The following is a 21,832-nucleotide window of genomic DNA, read 5'->3' on the forward strand; positions in this document are numbered from 1 at the left end:
CATAATTAGGCCCAGACAGAATATGGATGTTTTCTGCACTTTCTGTCCTGGTTATGGCAGAAAATCTGTGGAATGGATTTACTTTACTTAAATATGGAAAAATTAGTTAGTTGCTGCAGTTTTATTTTTAGTATAATCACATTAGCCAAATTATTTAATCCCAAAAATATTTTTGGAATTCTGCTGACCTAGCTTATAAAAGCTAATATTTGAGTAACTTACATTTTAGATAAAATGTGGGCAATTCAGCCAACGAAAATAAGGGATGCACCTATATTAAAATTCTAGATAAGTTAAAATTCTATACAAAAAAAACCAAAAAAAACAACAATTAATGGTAATAAAACAACACTTATGATCATCAATAAAATACACAAACAAACACTAACAACTAAAATCAATCATTTAAATGCTACACGTGAATTTAGACTTTACACCATTAAAATGTACAGTGTAAAAATGTATATTTTTACAAATTTGCTAAAAATTACATTTAACAGTGTCATTAATTATTAGTGTTAATTAAGTAAGCATGATGACTGCAAAAGTAACAAATGTAAAAAATGGCAGAAAGAAATATCAATCAAATATCCTATAATGGATGATACCATTCATTTATAAATAAATAAACTAATATTATCCAATAACTGCATCCCTAATGAAAATAATTCCAAATGAAGCCAACAACAACATGCAAACAATGACATGAGGAGTGATACAAACAGTGAAACATCCCAGCGCTGTTCGACTGAATATTAGTGCTGGAACGCCACTCAGCCAATCAAATTGGAGGACTGCAACTGACTGTTTTATAAGAATCATTCACACGCCACACACAGGGAAACAAAAAAGCTTCTGATGCAAAGTCCAAGATCATTTGTTCTGGGGCATGTTAAAAGATTCCAATTTTCTTGTGTCTTTTGAGACATGAATAATATTATTCAAAAGACAGCGCTAGGCAGAAAGCCTTTGGGTAGATCCTCACAATAAGTCAACTCTTCCAAGTTCTTGTCTTCCTCCTTCCTTGATTCTCCTTCTCTCTCTCCCATAAGCAGCAGCGGAGCGATTTCAATCATTTCGTAACCTCCCAGCAATCATGGCTTTAACTCCCCTGTTATTTAAAACAATCTGAGCTCTGAGCGCGAGTTAATCACTGCTTATACAACATCAGTCAGGGTTATTCATTCTGTTCCAATTAATCATGCCATTTATCTACATTGTCTGAGCCTTCTGCTCAACAAATTCATCTGTAATGACACAGACAATTCACATTGTTGAATTTTATCATGTATGTGGCAAACGGAGGGCAAATTGTTCGAGATTACGCATGTGTTTGTGTACGCGCCGCTGTGTGCGTCGATTTCGGCGAGCATAAATTCAGCGCCATCTGGTTTTGGCTCTTACTGCACGGCTCTCACTTAATTAACTGGAGGCCATTACATTTCCTGAAATGTTTCACGTTCTCTGGTTCATGTCATGCAGGCAGGCAGGAGGGGAGCAGGGAAGGACTCAATTAGACCAACGCCGTTCCCTGGATATTACACACTCAGTGTGTGCCAGTTAAGGGGGCGTGAGGCTGTTGCAGGGCCTGGACGTCTCTCGCTGCGCCTACCCTGTCAGCACAGATAAAGGCCTGCCTGTCTGTGTTAGATCCCGCCCACACACACGCATTCAGACAAGCTCCAGCTGCCAAAACACTTCATACCAACCAACAGAGAGCTAAGCATACATAAAGACTAACACGCATTAATACCGCCCAACAAAGACTGCAGCTACTCCCCACATATACACTATTTAATTAGCCTGAGAAAAAGCAAAACTGTGGCTGTCAGTTTAAGAGGAACTACAGCAGCTCTATTAATAGTTTGGGTAAAGAGAATCTGAATCTGACCAGAAACAGTATATAAGGGGCGTTGAGGATATATAACATGCAACACTAGAAATTGGTCAAGATTTTTTATATCCCGGTAGACATATTTATGTTGCTATCAGTGTGTACTGGGTAGGACCGCTTATGTAATTTAAACATGACAGCAGCAAAGAAACATGAAAATACAATGCTAAACAAAATGAGAAACTTAAGTTATGTTTGCAGTGTACTAACTGTTACAACTTCCTATATATTCAACTGGTGTGTGTACAGTGTATTGGCTATTTTAGAACAGTTCTGAATGTGATTCATTCAATCAGAATACAGAGATGTGCCACATGAATTCATTTTGTGCATTTTTAATTCAGCGAGTGGTGTAGAATTTCTTTTTGTATCTTTAATTGTCATTAAGTGCTACATAACGTGAAGCTGTATTGTTATTATTTATCTTTTTCTTTGGTGTCAATCAAGTTCTGAATAAAGACAACTAATCAATTAAGAAAGTACCTTTTGTACACTACTATTCAAAACTTTGAAGTCAGATTTATAAAAAAAAAAGAATTATCTTATTTATATTAAAAAGAAATCAAATTTAGAAATATTATTACAAATAAATGAAATGTTTTCTATTTATTTTTCTGTGGAAGGCTCAGGACCAAAAAATGTCCATTCAATCGTTGGATTCGGTCCGAATTTCCATACCTCCATACCATACGTCATCAGCACGTTCCATGAGACTATGCAGAGTTGTAGACAGACAATCACTGAGCACTGCAAACAAACTGCAGCCACCTTTTAGTTCTTTCTGAACCAAAACAACAAACTTATGCTGTGTTCATGCCATGTCGTAATACCGTAATTACGAGATGGCAACCTGTGACGTTCTAGTCGGAGTTGTTCACCTCCTCAGACTCTGGCTGTTTCTCAATTCCAAGAACGCAGAGAACGGACTTGTGTTCTCGTGGAGACCGGTCTTGCCAAGCTTCCTTGGAAGAACGAACTCCGAACCGGCCGCAATGACTTCTGGGACACCAGGCGAGTACTAGCTCAAGTCTGCATTCGATGCATCCTCGGTATCAAGAACACATCCGGGTTCTTTCATGCGTCCTCTGTACTTGCGTTCTTGAGAATTGGGTCTGAACTTCGACGGTTAATGATGACGTAAAACGAGAACACAAGGACGCAAGATCGCTGAAGAACGCATATTGAGAAACACCCTCTGATTTGTGTGTTTCTATGGCAACACTATCAACAGAGAAATGAATCTGCAGCAGTCAGAAGGTACAAGTCCGAGCTCGCCAAGTTGTTTACGTTCATTATTATTGCAATGTTATGTGCTTCGAAACATGAGCTATTTTAACGTCATCTCTCGTGACGCTTTGCAGACTCTGCTCTGACTGTGCTGAGATCATGTGTTTTGGAGGAGGCGTGAAGGGAGGTTGGGATCTTAAGCTTTCAAAGCTAGCTTGCTATTTCTAGCTTTTCTGAAATTGCCTACGCTAGATTTAATGGGTCCATGCTAAATACAAATATTAAAAAACATCTGTGCAAAAAACAAAGCAAACAAACAAAAAAATATATTAAGTTATATATACCAATACCTTTATCGTGAAATAAAATTATTCATATCACCCATCCCTACCCTTAAGATATTCAGAAATAGAGCTTTAACTTGACAGGTCTGACTCTCAGCACAAGTCAAAGACCTCAAACCCACACTTCCCCACACTGCCAGTCTGTAACGCGTACCAACCACACGTATAGAATAGAGCGTGGATCTGAGACCACGATGACTCAGAACATTAGTCTCAAATGCTGAGGTAAGAGGCTGTTTATGGCCCAGTCTGCAGGCTATCTGAGTGGTGTTACTCTCACAATGAGTACAGTCAGTGCTGGATTACAATGCATTTGAGGTGAGATGACTATTCTACATGTATAAAAAAATAAAAAATAAAAATAAATAAACTTGAGTTATTTGTCCATTCAAACCTATGTGCAATTTCTCATCTGACCCCACTCAGGGAACTGACCACATCAAGCACACAGCAAGAACTGTACAATAGATAGATGATAAGTGTTACATGATGACATGGGCTGATAGGAGGAACTACCTTCTTTTATATATACTTTCATGTCATGTGACACTCACCGTCTCGTTGCCAAAAAGGATGTCCACATAGGGCATAACCTTCATCAGGGCCTCCTTGAAGAACTCACAGATGAATGGAGCTGACAGATTCAAGCAGAAGATCTTGTTGTTTTCAGAAGCCTGTTTGGCTACCTTTAGGATTGACTCCAAGGACACGGTCAGGAAGAACCCCTTCAAAATAAGACAAAAATGATAGTCAAAACTTGTGCAGTTTTTGAGACTAGGGCATCTCAGATGGTCTATCACTTGGTTAGAGTTTCGTTTCTTAACATTACTAGAAACATACGACACAAACCGGGTTTGAAATGACTTTCAATGAAAGGACTTTTTCACTCACCGGCCAATTTGGCTATTACATTAAAGGTATAGCGGAGGATGTTTTACTTCCTGGTGGATAGTCTAAACTATTGGTCCTCCTAATTGTCAATCATTCTGGTGAATCAATCAAACTTTTCAAAAAGTGGAGAGGGCGGGTCTTATCTAAAATTTGGAAAGATCCTCCGCTATACCTTTAAGTTATCGGCCATTCATAACTTTAACTAGCCAAAAAAATAAAACAAAAAAATAAGTCAGATTTTTTCTATATATACACATACATAGAACAAAATTATAAACGCATCACTTTTGTTTTTGCCCCCATTTTTCATGAGCTGAACTCAAAGATCTAAGACTTTTTATAGTGGACTGCAGATGGACTGCAGATGTAAATTAGCCTATGGCTAACTCTGGTACAATGCATCAAATGGTAACATTTATGTTGGAAATTGTACATGGTCCTTAAAACATTTTTTTATAAAAAAAAGACTTTTTATATGTACACAAAAGGCCTATTTCTCTCAAATATTGTTCACAAATCTGTCTAAATCTGTGTTAGTGAGCACTTCTCCTTTGTCGAGATAATCCATCCACCTCACAGGTGTGGCATATCAAGATGCTGCTGATTAGACAGCATGATTATTGTTCAGGTGTGCCTTAGGCTGGCCACAATAAAAGGCCACTCTAAAATGTGCAATTTTATCACACAGCACAATGCCAGAGATGTCGCAAGTTTTGACGGAGCGTGCAATTGGTATGCTGACTGCAGGAATGTTCACCAGAGCTGTTGCCCGTGAATTGAATGTTCATTTCTCTACCATAAGCGAGTCACCAAAGGCGTTTCAGAGAATTTGGCAGTACATCCAACCGGCCTCACAACCGTAGACCATATGTAACCACACCAGCCCAGGACCTTCACCTATCTCTCTCTCTTTTATATATATATATATATATATCCAAGATATCCTACATTGTTTTAATGTTCTTTGTACTGTATTGATCTGTCCACCTAAAATACATTTTGGTGACAAGGATGAGGATGAAAGAGGAAGGGAGGAGATAGCTGGATGACAGGATTTAGTTTGAATAAGAAATGAATGTATGACATCCAAATTGTATAATATATATAGGTGGACAGATCAATACAGTGCAAAGAACATTAAAACAATGTAGGATATCTTGGAAAATAACAATGTCTTTTCAGTTAACCAAATGCTTTTTAATCGTCGCTTTTGCTTCAATGCAAATGAACAAGCACGCCGTTATTTGTTGCATAGTGACGTGCATGTTCAAGTAAGCCAGATATTAGCAGATTCTACGCAATACACTGCATTTAATATATCAGGAGGATGACTCATGAGTTCAGTATTTGCACTAAATCAGCGTAAATTTGGTTTACACAAACTTCCTTAGCAAAGTGAGTAAACATAATAACATGTCAGGAAGTGATTTGACAGTGGTACCCGCATTTTTACCCACATTTTGCGGGTTGGCGGGTGTTAATTTCAAACCCTGAACACAAATAATTAACCACACATGAAAGCAGGCTTTTGCAGCTTCTATATAAGTAAATCTCAGCATTATAACGCAACAGAAATAAAAATAAAAATGCATGTTCCTGCTCCAAGTGGAGTAAACAAGGCTAAGCTTGATATAATGGAGAGTATGATGAGGCACAAATAGGATTAAGGTTTTAGGAGATGAGAATGAATGATGGCAAATGGAGTCCATAATTGCACTGGCACTTCCATCAGAGAGCAAGTAGAGTTCAAAGTGACAACCCAATACAACAAAGGGCACCTTGGCCCACCTCCTCATACAGGAACAACTGCAAGGTCTCACGGCTCTCGGAGGAGCACTTACACATCTTGTTTATGCCTATGCTGAGGGCACTCTCTGAGCAAACTTAACAAATATACATACAACACTTTTTTTTAAACTATTTTTTAAACAAACAAGTAATTTGGTTAAAAAGTCATTAAAGGCCTTATACAGTGGTATAACTTTGTTTTAAAAAGTGTGTTTGTTGGGTAACGCAATACTATATCAGATATGTACGATAAAAATTGTAGAAAAAAAAAGCAGCAATATGATGTCCCGAAATCAGTTTCAATAGTACATTAAGTTTAATGTGTCGACATAGAACACGTTTAAAGTAATAGTTTCATTCTTACATCTACTATAATACAATATATTGTTAGTCCCAGGTTTCTTCACATTAGTGAATAAATACATGGACCCGCAATCAGTATTCGTATTCCCTAATGGTCTGGTGGTAGAACTTTTGTTAAGTGTGTCAGAGGTTACGGATTCTAATCCGCCTGTGTATATATATATATTTTTTCCTTCTTAAAATAAATGATTATATATCAAAAGCCGGGACGTGTTTGTGTACATTTTGTTTTGTGATTTCACCAGAAAGAACAGAGTCTCTCTGCATCGGCATTAAGCGATACATTGAAGCACTCGTCTGTGTAAAGTCTGTGCACGAGCCAAAAGAGAACATTCGCCACTGATAACATTGGCAACAAACACTCAGCATGAATTCAAAAACAACACATTACAGCGCCAGATCGCCTCTTATTTAAGACAAATTAATGTCAACTGGATACGTTTCATTTGCATTAGGTATATTCGTGCAGCGAGAGGTTTTAAAAAGTGGTGGGGACAATATCGACCCTGGCAAAAAGTGGTGGGGACATGTCCCACCCAGAAATTACGCCTATGATACCATAGAGCAAAACTAAAAGTCTTGTATTGTATAATTTTTTTTTAATAATAATAATAAAATACTGAGTACTGTGGCAGTAACTTGGCATAGTAATAGTATCAGAAGGCAATACATTGATACTTCGAGATATATATACACAAGTCTATTAAATAAATAAATAAATAAATAAATAAATAAATAAAGTACAAACTTAAAAAATGCTGGATACTGTGGCAGTGTGCTGGTTTGGTGATAGTACCAGATGGTAATATCATGATGCTTCATTACATACCATAGTGCAATAAAAAAAATTACCAGCAACAAAAAATAATAGTGATAAAAACACCAAAAAACCATGTGGTATATCCATGGTACCATGTCCAAAAATCATTTACACCACATTTAAAAAATGACTATGTATGAAATGTATAATTGTAAGATATCCAAAAACAGAGTGTCCCAAGTATTTAATGCTCCCAGAAAGGCAATCTGAAGACATGGTGTGATTTTCCCCTTGCTTGCACAGGACGGTCTAAGAGAGCCATTTGAGCCCAATGTGATGGCTGCTCTCCAGCCTTTGTTCCAGGAGGACAGGAGTCAAAAAAAAAGAAGAAAAAAATGCTTGCATCTGATGAAGTGGAAAACAAAGGTCTTGTCTGGACTCTTCTTACCGAGAAACAAGAGAGGCTCCTCAGTTCATTGTGTGAATGAATACAGAGCTGGTAAGGAAACACCTTCACGTTTAAACCTGAAACCCTACACTGGGCCTGTTTCTTCGATGCAGTTCTTGCACTGAGAGAATAATTCAGAGATACAGTGCAGGTGAGATTAAGAGGATAGAAGGACACGGAGAGGGAGAAAATAGAAAATAGAGAGAGAAACACAATAGAGAGAGTGTGTGAACGAGAGAAGGGTGCACTGCTAGGGGAGCGCTGGCTCTTACTAAAGCTCAGAGCACTGCATTAAAACAGATGAGGCTTTTGTAGCTGAGAGTGGAGAGAAGTGACCTTCATGTGTTCAGTGTGACTGTGTCAGCTATTACACCATTCACACAGGGAATCTGAGAGGCTTGTTCTGTCACCAGACACATGTGAGCATATTGTACATTACAAAACATCCATCCGCTATTGTCAATGATTACAGATGTCATCATCTTCACCAATCTAAATGCAGCATGCAAAAAATAAAAAAATAAAAGTCCCCAAAAGTTATGACATCTGATAGCTGTAATTTCACAAATGAACATCACATTGTCAGTGAAACGTCATTTTGTGTCAACAATGTGAAAAGATAAAACATTACTGATTTTATTTGACAAAATCTTGTTTTTAAATATTTGTATACAATTTAGCATTTATTTAGTATATCTATGTGTGTGTGTATATATAAATTGTAAAAAATAATACATCTAGCATTAAATTACATTAAATATTATATTACAAAATATAAATTGTAATTTGACAATTATAACAAAATATGATCTTAAATTAAACAGTGTATTTTAAAACAAAAATATATAAATACGTTATAATATACATTTAATACATATGCATGCATACATACAAAGTGTAAAAAACTAATTTTAATCTAACTAATATAGATTTATATATAAAATTATATTAATATACAATTATGATGTAATATTATATAATTATAACGTAACCAATAAAATAGGATATTAAATAAAACTGTGTATACTGTAAAAAATAACTGCCACAGTATTGTGAGGGTAAATAAGCACTCAACTGATCAACCAAAAATCAAAACTAATCAACGCACTCTGCGGATGGCTTGTTATACACATTTCATCATATAATATTGCTGTAAACATAGCTTGACGTAGTAAGAAATAAAATGCCTTTGAAAACAAACATTATGGTGGTTATACTAGCTCAAGCCCAACAGCATCCTGGGTAGCTTTAGATGCTGTCTGTACAGAGGTAATGGACCATCCGTGCGTACGTCTCTCAGCATTACCCCCGTCATTAGCACACCCCGGCTATGATGTGCGAGCATCGTTTGGGAGAATCAGCCCACTGCATTATTGGAACTTTAATGTTGGTGTGTTTGAAGTTGGAGAGATGGCCAGAGGGAATCTGCTTTAATGGATGTGCCGCACTCTTTTCTCCCTGAACCCGACTCCACTGGCACTGCCACTTCACAGCTTTCTGAGGAGGAAGAGTGCCAGAGCCTGCCGTACTGTCCTCCCGCTTTCAAAAGTTTCGCAATTCTCTGGACATCCTTCTGAATAAAAAGCACAATCTCAACATGAAAGGTCACCTGTCACTCAAAGAGGCCTTAATGCACAATGTATCATTTATGAATTACTGCTGTCTGTCACATGGAAATGCATGTATCTAGACGAGTCCATTCGGCGGCAGAAGACACGGCCCTAGTGCTGACAAGACATCTGGTCCAGTTTATTAAAGCCCTTCAAAAGGGCCATGTTTAGCATTCTCTATTGAATCTGCATGCTAAACAGCCCTCTCAAGCCCATGTGCTCAGAGAAAGAGAAGCCTGCTGCTGCTGGCTCGGTGCAGGCCAGCTTGAACTTCCCCGTACTAGAGCGAGCCCTTGAGATGAGAATCTTCACCCTTTCACATGTCATACGCAGGTTTTTATCTCTGTAAGAGTCCCGTGTGAAGGATCAATACATGGCCTGCTCGGAGCAGATTGCACTGACCTGACACCTGGCTATCACAGCAGCCATCTTAAACAAGTAATACGCTGCAGCCTCACTTTCCTGGATGGAGTGGGCTGATTGTCATCCACCAAAAGAAACAGTGGAGTCTGGTTGGTGACCAGCTGATTTGATCAATTTAATCAAGTAAAAAAATATTTGTCCCAGTAAAAGGGTTCACCCTTGTGTCATGTGTGAATGAATTGTGTGAAACATGAAGGAATGTTTGTTTTTCCTCCATACAATGTAAGTCAATGGTCAAAGTCACTATAGCAAATTAGCTCAAGGGAAATATGAATATTTAATTATAATTTGGTATAATTAATGATAAATATTTGGATCAGTTAATATAATTAACTTGATGTAGCAGAATTAATACAATCATCTAACCTGTTCGTCCAGCGAACTCAGTATTCATTATTTATTAATTCTAAGAAATGTTCATTTCTGGTGTATGGTAAATAACTTTCATTCTGTACCGTACTACTCTACTCTACTCTACTAAGAGAATGTAGCCAAATCAACATGATTAGGGACTCCAGTATATGAGAATGAACCAAGAACAACTTTAAGTGTTTAGTCTAGTTAATAAATCTAACTAACCTATGTGACTAATACACACACATACATGCAGACAGTTAAGAAATGGAAATAGAGCGGAAGCAGAATACAGGAAAGCATGAAGTTATAGCATTGCTTGAAATTCAGCAGATCAACAGCCTTGAGCAAACCATCAGTTTCTTAGTTCTAACGCACACTTCTTTAAAAGGGTAATGAGACTAAGTTTGATACTTGCATGTCTCGCCCATTTGAATAAAATTGTCCAATTTGTTGAGGCTCCAGTTGATCTTTGATGAATTTGTCTTGATGAGAGAGAACCAGTTTGAGTCAGAGGATCTTTGTTGAATGGAAAGACAAGGCTGCAGCTTGGCACAAACTTAGGGGACTTCTAGCTCAGCATTATCTTCACAACGGAATTTCTCAGAATCCTCGTGATCTTGTGATCAGTGATCTTTTAAAGTGTGAAGATGTCACACCCTTGGGAGGTGAGTGAGCCCATAAGGAGTTGTTCCTTAGGAGGGAAACTTTAAGATCCTTTGTCTTCTAGAATGGTGTTTTGCATAAGTAATTTGATTGGGTGTCAATCGAGAAACTATTAAAGATTCTTATAATATAATACTAATATGTTGCATTGGTATCGACATATAATGTAAATGATCATTAAGGTCATTAAAATAAACTCATAGATACCAAAGATACCATTAAGGATAAAACATTCATTCAAAGAGTTTAGATTAATACACAGACAAAACACTATAAAAGAACATGTGATTACATAGGACAACTGGATTCATGGTTGTACATATCAAATGATTCTATAGAGGGTATAGGATTAGGATGGATTTTATAGAAAAAGGGTACATTTGTCTGTTTCAAAGTGAATTTAGATGGAAACTCTACATTCCTTTGAGTTGTAAACCTTATCTTTGTTACCACAGTAACCAGAGGCCTGGTGTTAGCTGCTATTGGGTGTTAGTTGCTCATTGGTCTTCTTGTTAGGTGAGGGGGTACCGTGGATTATTTGTTAAATATAACAAATAACTGTGTGTCTGATCTGTCTCAGGTGCTACATCACAATGGTATGAATTGCATTTTTAATGTTTTTTTGTTTTTTTGGGAATAGTAGGAGTGTAACAATACATCGTTATATGGTGATATCGCAATATAAAAATGCGACAAAATGTACCGTTGATGTAAACGATATGATTCACGATATAGAGTTAGTTTTATCCAAGACTCAGCTTACTGTATTTATAAAGTATAATTCACCCAAAAATGTAAATTCTGTCATCATGTTCTCACCCTCATGTCGTTTCAAATCTATAAAATTTTCATTCAATTTCCAAACACAAATGAAGATATTTTTATGAAACCTGAGAAATTTCTGTCCCTCCATTTAAAGTCCATTCCTTTAAAACTTAAAAGATCCCAAAAAATTCATAAAAGGCATCATAATAATCAATCGAGTTCTATAGAGTTCAATAGAGTTCATCTAATCCAAATCCAAGTCTTCTGAAGAGACACGATGTCTTTATATGATGAACAGATTTACAACGACGCACATAATGTAGTAGCCTAAACATAAATGTAAAATGCTTGCATGACGCACAAAAAACAATATGAGAGTGAGTAAATGAAGAATTACATTTTTTGGGGAATAGTCATTTTGACACGCTCTCTTGCGATTAGAACTGCGATCGATTGCATTGATCATCTTAAAGCACGCGCTGGAACGACACTCCTCAAAGTGAAAGCGCAAACATAATTTAAATCACCATATCACATTTATGATTATTCAAAGCGTTTTAGATGGTTTATCCTTATGCAGAGTGCATTACTAGCAGGAGAGGCAGGACATAGTGAGCACCAGGAGAGTCTGTGCACAGGCGGCTTGTCTTTGTAAGAGATCCAACAAACGTTTGCATTGAAGAAAATGAAAGTTTACAGAGTTTTAGCGACATTACTACATTAAACTACTAAATATAATGTTGAACATAATGTGTAATAATGCAATGGGGGAATAGTTGTGGGTCCTGATAATAATCAAATAATATTATTTTATTAATAATAATAATAATAATAATAGTAATAATTTTCATAAAATATAAAAAATAAGGGCTTAAAATATCACGATAGTATAGTATTGTGAGTTCAGTATCGTGATTTGTATCGGATCATGACATACGTGTATCGTTACACCCCTAATGAATAGATCCGGTCTAAAAAAATGTTATTGAACCAAAAACCAGAAGGGGTATTTTCTCAGTGCAAGATGTTTTATTCAGAGTGTCTCAATTACATCAATTCAACATTAGATACATCTATTTTAATAGGAAGACACCGCAGGATTGAGCATACCAAAGGGAATGAAAGATGTTTGATGTTTTCTGCTCATCTTACTACACTGTAGTCCTCACAGTCCACATCACATCTGGTTCTTTTTTGCCTGTCTTAAGAAACATGTTCTACAGGACTGCTCAGTCTAATGGCAGGCAGCCTGTGACATGAAAGCTCAACAGCTGCCAGCCCTCGTGGTATTCTTTTTCGATTTCTTCCTGGGCCCCATCAAACGTGTCTTTATCTGACTGCGATGCCAAAAGAAAAAGCCTGTGCTTGATTAAAGAATTTTTTTATTTTTATAATGAACACCGAGACAACCATAAACATCCAGAGACCATCAGTGCAAGTGGGCCAGAGTATCACATCACGATGGACTTAATCTGAGTGTTTATTTCATGTTAAGAGTCATGTTTAAAATAAACACAGCTGATGGTATCGATTTTCAAAATCTTAATGTTAGGAAAGGAGGATGCTTATAAATGTAATATATTGAATCACTAGCTAAACAATGGATTCTCAGTGAACAGGTACAGGTGAATACAAGTCAAGATACATTTAAAAAACCAGACGCCTTAACCACCGTCCTCTAGGGAGAGCAAGGCTGTTATTATATTCATCTACAATAGCTGTGGGAGGGAAAGGGGAGGTCAGTTTTCTGGCAAGCCGACACAGCCTTCAACTTTAAAAATGACTGTGTAAAGAAATTAGACACTAGAAAAATATGTAATCAGCAATTTAGCAATTATGCCCATAAATAAATAATCAGCACCTCCATTAGCCTGACATGTATCCGAGACGCAGAGCGTGACGCGACTACCGGATTGTCGGTGCACTCGCAGACGGTCAGTCCATTAAAGAGAGCCATCCGTCCTGGTGCACTTCCCAACGCCACTTCAGGTGGAGTGTGTTATTCTGTGAGCCAAGGGTCGGCAGGCCCAAAGCGCTCATTTGTAGCACCATAAGACAGGTCGTAATTACACTCACCAAGCACGAAGGGAATAGGAAGAGAGCCCCGAACCTGACACATTAACCCTATGAGGAGGTTAACCATTATGGACATCAGAGAGCTAAAGAGAACTGCTGGGTTTTACATAATTAGAGTCACAGGATATCTCAGAAGCCCCAGAGATCAAAACTTTAAGCTGTCGAGTTCGCACAACGTGCTGCTGAGTACTTAGTGTTCAGAGAGCGAATTTATCTAGGATTTAGCATGGACAAAAAAAAAAAAAGTTTGAGAGTCCAAAGCCTTGAGGTACCAGCGTAATAATTCATCACCTCGCTCCAATAACAAAACATCTACCGTAGTGAGAGAGAAGAGTCTCCAGATAAGGTGTTATATGTGTACCGGCGTGTTTTTGTTTGTTTTGCCTTTATTGTTAAAATGTCAGTTTGACAAGACGTCAAGATGGGGAGAGCAATGTGCTAGCGCTAAGAAAGCTTAAGAGGGAAAACAAAGTAAACATCTTTCAGTGACTTTTTCAGACACAGAGACATTTTTCATGGTGCGACTCCACATGGGAGTGAGTGCATGAGGCAGATTATTTAGCACACAATTAAGAGCTGCTAAAATATGGCAACAGCTCGCCTCCTCTCGCTATCCTGGTATAATTAGATTTTCACCTGCTGTTGAGATACCGAAAAAAATGCTTGATTCGTTGGACAAGACAAAGAGGCACCTGACGTGCCAGCTCCGGATCCATCTCACTCCTCAGCATGCTGGGAGTTTGTGAGGTAAATTGAAAATGCTGTTGAAAGCTCGCCTGGATGAGTTGCACAGTCTGCTTAACACATTGGTATAGGGACAGATGCTACTTTGGAACAATATTGCTATCAACATATTTTTGTTAAAAAAAATAAAAAACAAGCAGATGAATGTAAACAGCTAATACGCAACCAATGAGATTTTGACGAATGTGAGACATCTTTGCAGTTTAAGAAAGAGTTTACCACAAAATGAAAACTCTGTCATCAATTACTCACCTTAATGATGTTTCAAAGCCATAAGATGATTCATTGTCGAATCACAAATGAAGATATTATTTAAATATAAATTTGTCCATCCATTAAAACTCCATGCAAATAAATTGCAATAAGTAAAATAAGACATTGTATCATCTTCTGAAGAGACTGGATCACTTCATGAGATGAAAGGATTTAATTTAGGCTTTCATTTATATAAACATTGAGCGAGTATACAGCACATTAAAAATGGTCAAATTGAAGATTAACTGTGCTTGTTTGACATGCGACAACCCATGAGGTTTGTTCCTGTGCATCAAGTACACATGTTAGAGCTGCTGTTTACCATATTTAATGTGCTGTATATGCGTGTTACAACCTCTGCAATGTACTTAAAGCAATCTCTTTTTATCCTTTTGATGTGTTAAAGTTTTGGTGGTGTGGACTTTAAATTGATGGACAAAAATTATGAGAGTGTTCATTTGTGTTCTGAAGATGAATGGAAGTCTAATGGGTTTGGAACGACATAAGGCTGGGCAAATGACAGAATTTTCATTTTTGGGTGAACAATCGCTTTAAATCAACAGTTGCTGTGATTTCATCAAGTCACTGTTTAACATTGTTTCAGTGAATTGCTCATAACTATTAGGGTTACAGCCAAAGAAGCTGAAGCAGCCAAGAGTAATAATCACAGAGCAGAAAAACCTACTTTTAATTTACGGCACAATGCCAAGAGGAGGTAATATGTTATTGTCTACTGCAAATTTACTTTGTTGAATGTCGGGATGCCAGAAGATGTGGAATCGCGAGCCAAGAACACAGTCTGGCCTCATCTTGCTTTAAGTGGATACATATTCTACACCAGTCTCAAGTCTTTCTGAGGAACCGTTGGGCTTATTAATCCTCCACACGCTCTTCGGGCTTGTCAAATCCCATTCGAACGCCACAGGAAACAAATGTGTAAACACATCCAACGTAGTGTGAAGGCTGTCAAACTCGATGCCTGCCCTCGCGTAGAGACGTAGGCTAAAAGTGAAATATAAGCCGTATTGAAGGCGGTTTGTCGATTGCGACGTGCCACGCAGCGTAACCGGCTCTGGCGCCCTCAGAAACATAAGAGCGCATGCAAAAGTGGGCCATTAATGATTAATGGCTGTTTAAATAATCATCTGACGGCAACTGTGGAGAGAGTCCCTGATGAAAACATCAACAGCATTGCCTCTTGTCAATGCCTAACGATGAGACTAAATGTGGGCAGGGTGTTTGATAGCAACATCAGTCAGTCATAAAGGGAAAAGAAGGCCAGAGATGCAGCGAGGCAACATGGGCAACGGTCAGAGTTGGACGTAACCTATTCTACTGTGAACGTCTCAAAGCAACAAGAACCGTCACTATTTTCAGCTCATTTCTCATTCTATTGTATAAAATAACTCTAAAGGTCATTAAGAAATCTGGGTCAAGTGCCTTAAATGGAAACAGCGGCTTTGTGAAGTGAGCCATGGTCCACTGTGAGCTAGTGTGTTGATGGACCTCAGGCTTCAGCCAACCTGACATTTATTTTGTAAACATTAGCAGCCGCCCAACGCGAGGGCCGGCAACTCACATGATGTGCGCTATAAACCAAAATCACATAGCGGACAGGACACTTCCAAACATTAAGCCGAGGTCACATCAGGCAAACGCCATTTTCTAAACAAAGAAGAAAATGAGAAGCTTGGTGGAGCATAATAACCCGCGTTTGACAGCAAAAAACTTGCAATCTAGCTCCATTTTAAAGAGCATAAACAGATTACATGTTGATTTAATTATAGCTTGTCACCTCTCCGTTGATATTTTCTATATAAAGATTTTTGTATACATACACCTCCATAAATATAACAAGAGATGATGCTTACACACAGATCGGATCCTCATCTCAGAGCTGCAGACACTGTGTACATAGAGTCAATTGAGTAAATTGCTTTGCTTAAAAATAACTGAGGAATGAAAGAGCAAACTTGAGATGCCCCACACATTCATGGTGGGTGGCACAACTCCACTGGCTTCTCTTCTCTCTCAACTACAAAGGTTTCATCAGGAAACTCAGGCAATTATCCTTTCAAAGACAAGACAGATCGGCTCATGGAGCATGTAATTATGCAACAAGTCCTCTCCTGTCCTCCCAACCAGGGTGTTTTGGAACGCTATGAGACGCCTGTAACATTATCATAACATGCAGCACTACTTTCAATTAGAAATCATTTGGAGCGGATCACTTGCCTAACACTTTTAAAAGGGGCCAATCAGTGTTCATAAAATAACTTTGTTAACAAATCTATCTGAAGAAAGTCATCATCAGACCCAAGCCGAATCTAAAGATTTTTCTGTGTTGATTTTAGATGAAAATTTGCAGACTGGATGTGAATATGTTAATTATGTTAAACTAAAAGTATCAGACATTTATTGGCATCTGAAAGCATAATTAATAAGCCAAAATGTTTAATAAACTAACATGCAAGGGATGGAGGATGTACAGAACTTTGTGATTGATTGGCAGGGCAGTTTTCATGGGGGACAACAGGGAATGTTACTGTGGCCCACTAATGGCCACTATAGTTTAATCCAAGGGCTTTCAAATGGGGTGCAGGGAGTTGCAAGGTGACAAAAAAACCCTATTTTTAGGGTTATCAAAGTTAAATGGTTAAACACAAGATATTACATATTTTTAACGTAACATGCGTTTTTCAATTTCACCAAATTGGATGCTATTCCAATTTCCAAAAGCTAATCTGCTTTCTAAAGATTGGTAAGAAATGCAGAAATCATAAGATTAAGAAAAATTAAGTTATTAATTTTAAGTTATTTCACCCAAAAAATTAAGTAAAAAACAGTAATACTGTGAAATATGATTACAATTTAAAATAACTGTTTCTATGTCTTCTTTTTTATTTTAATTAATTCACGTGATGCAAAGCTGAATATATTTGAAATAGAACAGCATTTCTTAGAAATAGAAATCTTTTGAAACATTATATAAGTATTTACCATAACTTTTGACCAATTTATTTAGTCCTTGCTGAATTAAAAGTAAAGTATACTTTTATTAGTATACGCTGTTTAGTGTATATGCAAATTAGTTAGTTTTTCCCAATACCGGTTAACAAAAAAGTGATATAACTTATATATAAAATTAAGTTAATTAATTATAAATAAAAGGAATTTAAAATTTGCTTAAGCGCAATGACAACATTACAATTTTATTTAATTTTGGCATTTTATTCCAATTCTGTAATAATCTGCAAGGGCGCAGATTCTGTGCCGGGAAATTACACACATGATGATATTTCAGGTCCTCATATTAAAAAGACCCTGCTAAAAGGCTGACAAAGGAATCCGCCAGCATCCGTTTATTAAATGATCCAATTGGATGATGTCACAGTGCTTCCTCTTTAAAAATATGATCATTTTAACTGACATTATGTAAATGTCACCCTCTATCCCGGCAAGAAAATGAGAGTGTAATAACATATCCAACAGCAATGAGGATACTGGTGCTATTTAAAAAGAGACGGTACATACTAATGTATTTAGCTCCTTGGAGCAGCTGCGGGACGGGCGGCTCCTAATTACTCCTCTAAAAAATTCTCCTGAAAGTCAACAGAACATAATCGATGGAGAGGATTATATTAGCGAGGCCTTGGACCTTAGCCAATAAGAAAGGCATGCTGCTCTCGGTCTCATCAGCCGCCAATGATTGAGCGAGCTAATGGAAAGACACACAGCTAAAGTGACACATTTGTGCAATGGGGGGAAAAAAAGGATCAGTCATTGATCTGCCAAGGCCATGGTAATTAGAGTGGTGGCCAAGGCGAGAGACTGTTTGCCCTTAGAAACAGCAGACAAGCAGCTCTGGTATACATCACCCTTGAGACCAGAGACTGAAAGGAGAGAGTGAACACTTGTGTCAGATACCAAATCAGCCCTTGTCACCTTCCAGTGCAGCATCAGAAGAGAAGGAGGAGCTGCTGAGGTCACTGCAAAACAAACGTTTAATATGCGTCTCTGTGATATCAATTATTCATCACACAAGGTTAAGCTATCAGGGTTTTGGGGTCAAAAATGGTTTTCAGTGGTATAGGTTAGGTGCACACATGTGCGAAGTTAGCAATTACATAACAGCATTTTATATTTATATAGTAGATATGTAAGGAATCATGTACAGTCAAGATGGTCATTATCGCAAAACAAACCCTGAAAGGATTAAAGAAAGGATTATCCTGTTTAATGGACAAACACTTAAATGTATAATAAAATAAACAATAAAATGTTGTTAATTTTATTATAAAAATTAATAATTAGGCTATAATAATTTAGTTATCCATAATGCCATGGCTGACCAATCAGAATCAAGTAGTCCAGAGAGCCATGTAATAAAAATGCTTATTGCTCATGTAAGCATATAGAGCCAATTGAATTTGAATTTTCTACATCAAAGAGTCTGACACGCCAAACTAACTTCATATTAGGTTAGCTTACTGAGCACTTACTGAATGGGGACTGTGCCTCTAATAAAAATGTTTGTTTAATACTTTGTAAAGAAACGTAATTTTCCCTTCATCAGGCTCCTGATGAATTAAGTCCTCTGGCCTTGTTTGCCTACAGATATTCCAACAGTTTTTATTCCCTACAATCAGGGATATTTAAAACAGAACACTTTTTTTTCTTACACAGGAGGAAAACAAACATCTTGGTAGAGATCCAGGCTTGGTAGAGAATTTACACTTGCCCTTATTAAATATTTACCATCATTCTTCTATAGTCTAACTCTCCCATTTGTAGTTATAAGACAACCAAAGCAAGGTAATAACACTCATAGCGCCTCACTACTATGGTTAAGCCAATGAAATATGTTATGAATAATAGTAATAGCGAAAACACATTTAGAAACTATCTACAGTTGTAATAAAAATGAAGTACATATCCTCATTAAAATAATATCTAATTGAGTATGAATCTATAATATATCAGCCAATATCTCATAGTCATTGCAGTAGTGGAACAAAGTTTTCTTCTCATCAGTCGAACTGTTTGACTTCCTCCACAGCTCCATATAGTATTTAAAGTGGTCACACAGGTTTTGAAGCCACATGTACAGTGACTCATGCTGAAAAAATTCCCACACTGTACAGTTTAGTTGAGAAGTTCATTTAGCATACAAAAAAAGAAAAAAGAAAGAAAGAAAAAACACATTGAATATTATTCAATTTGCTTGCTTATTTTGCTTGGGCAGCCCAAAAACAGAAAGAAAAAAGTTTCAATGCAGGAAAAACCCTGTGCACGACGTCACAAGGCCCTCTTATGCCAGCAAATATGAAACAGCTTATATTTGTAGCATATAAGAGTGTGATAGGTTAGAAGCGGGTATAAAAGGCCCTTCTGTATGACTTAAAGGCTTGATGCCACATGGACTGATAAATATGCTGTCTGTTTTAGGCTCTGCTTGTTTGGTTGGGGGGAAGTTTAGGCTGGAAGAAGCTCATCCGTGCTACACATTAGCTCATGTGGTGGGTGAGAGAGAGAGAGAGAGAGAGAGAGAGAGAGAGAGAGAGAGAGAGAGAGAGAGAGAGAGGAGAGAGGAGAGAGAGGAGAGAGAGAGAGAGAGAGAGAGAGAGAGAGAGAGAGAGAGAGAGAGAGAGAGAGAGAGAGAGAGAGAGAGAGAGAGAGAGAGAGAGAGAGCTACGGACCTACGGAGTCATTCTGTCTGTAATTGCATGGCTAAATGCTCCCCTCGCTTCCTGCCCTCCCCCTCGGTGGCATCTCCCTGCCCGCACCAAGAAACTGCAATTGCCATAAGCCACTTAAGGCAATCTGTGCTGAGCGAACTACAAAACCCTGGGAGGGCTTAAATTTACTGAAGCCTTGAGAGACGTGAATGAAGGAGAGAGAGGGAGAGAGAGAGAGAAGGTGGTACTCCTTATTTAGCAACCAACAATCCAATTTTACAGCAGTGAAATTTAACTTCCATCTATTGCATTTTAATCCCTTGGAAGAATATCACAAAACATAATGAAACAATTTATTGATTTCTTCATTTGACCCAGTGAATGGGTGATCAAATAACAGCATTGGGAATAATGTCTCGAGTTATACTTGATGCATTACTCTCATGCTCCAATCCTACTAAGCAAGAACTGTTATTCGTTATTAGTTAAATAATTGTAATGAACACCAATAATTCACAAGCAATTAGCCTTTTAACCCCCAAGTAAAATTAACTACACAAACATTACAAACTACTTTGAAGTCAACAGTAGCCTTTTAAGTATTTATATAACACCCATAATAATAATAATAATAATATTTAACAAGTACACTGTCATATAATATAAACATTAAATATTATATATAAAATATATAATAGTAATAGTATACAAATAATAATAATATTATTATTTTTATTATATAAATATATAAAATTGTATATACATATTTTATATTTTTAAAATAATAATACAAATAATAATTAATGTGATGGATTGTGAAAAACTTGGAATAACTGATAAATCATGTAAAAAACTACCAAGGAAGTGCATTAATAAAGTAAACGGGGTCAATTTGGTTTCATGTTGACTTTAACGTGCTGCAATCAGGTTGTGATCTGATGGATGCTTTGAACTAATAATTTCTGACCACTTTAATGTAAGCTTTCGGAAAACATAATGGGGCTGCCGACAGCCACACAGAGACAATGTCTTCATAATCATAATCAATAAAAGTGAGGCAAATAGAGAGCACCCCTAAGGACTGGTTACCGGACACAGGATTGATTATTGCTGAGGAAGTCAGGTGTACGCTGACAGGAAGCATGTCTTAATGAAGGAAAAACTCTCTGCCACCTAGTGCATTATTTAGTCCTGTAATAATGCACTCAATGAAACTTCAAAGCAACCAATTCATTTTTAGCTTCGCTGGGAGACCGAAGAGGAGAGAAAGTGATCACAGGGCTCACTGAGAGAGACAGATGGATGGAAGGAGGGAGGGAGGGAGGTTAGGACAGAGAGAAATAAGGACATGCAGCAGAGGAAAGTGAGATGGATGCAGGAAAAATGGGGGTAAAAGAGGACAGGCGTCAAAATCGTGTACGGGCTGAGATGTAAATGAAAGATGAATGAAGGGAAACAGCAAGAAAATGTGGAAAAATAAAGAGGGAGGGGAAAAATCCCCCCCAAAAAACCTGAAACTTAAAGGGATAGTTCACCCAAAATGTTT

General features: G+C 37.4%; 1 protein-coding gene and 1 long non-coding RNA gene across 3 annotated transcripts in view; both read right to left on the reverse strand.

The window, feature by feature from the left end:
- Positions 1–2,780, reverse strand: part of LOC309486761 — a 3,868-nt gene extending 1,088 nt beyond the window's left edge. Inside the window, exon 1 of the long non-coding RNA XR_014201672.1 lies at positions 1–2,780. This exon is cut by the window's left edge and continues 939 nt beyond it. This is a non-coding gene — a long non-coding RNA (uncharacterized lncRNA).
- The window catches only part of adka (adenosine kinase a), a 159,951-nt gene that overhangs the window by 34,736 nt on the left and 103,383 nt on the right, over positions 1–21,832 (reverse strand). For both annotated transcript variants that reach the window (XM_082154190.1, XM_082154191.1), the window contains exon 7: positions 4,020–4,190. In XM_082154190.1, the coding sequence (XP_082010316.1) occupies positions 4,020–4,190 (171 nt within the window). The remainder of the gene's footprint in view (positions 1–4,019; positions 4,191–21,832) is intronic.

This window comes from Leuciscus leuciscus (assembly GCF_965113295.1).
Source record: "Leuciscus leuciscus genome assembly, chromosome: 22".
NCBI classification, from domain to species: domain Eukaryota; kingdom Metazoa; phylum Chordata; class Actinopteri; order Cypriniformes; family Leuciscidae; genus Leuciscus; species Leuciscus leuciscus.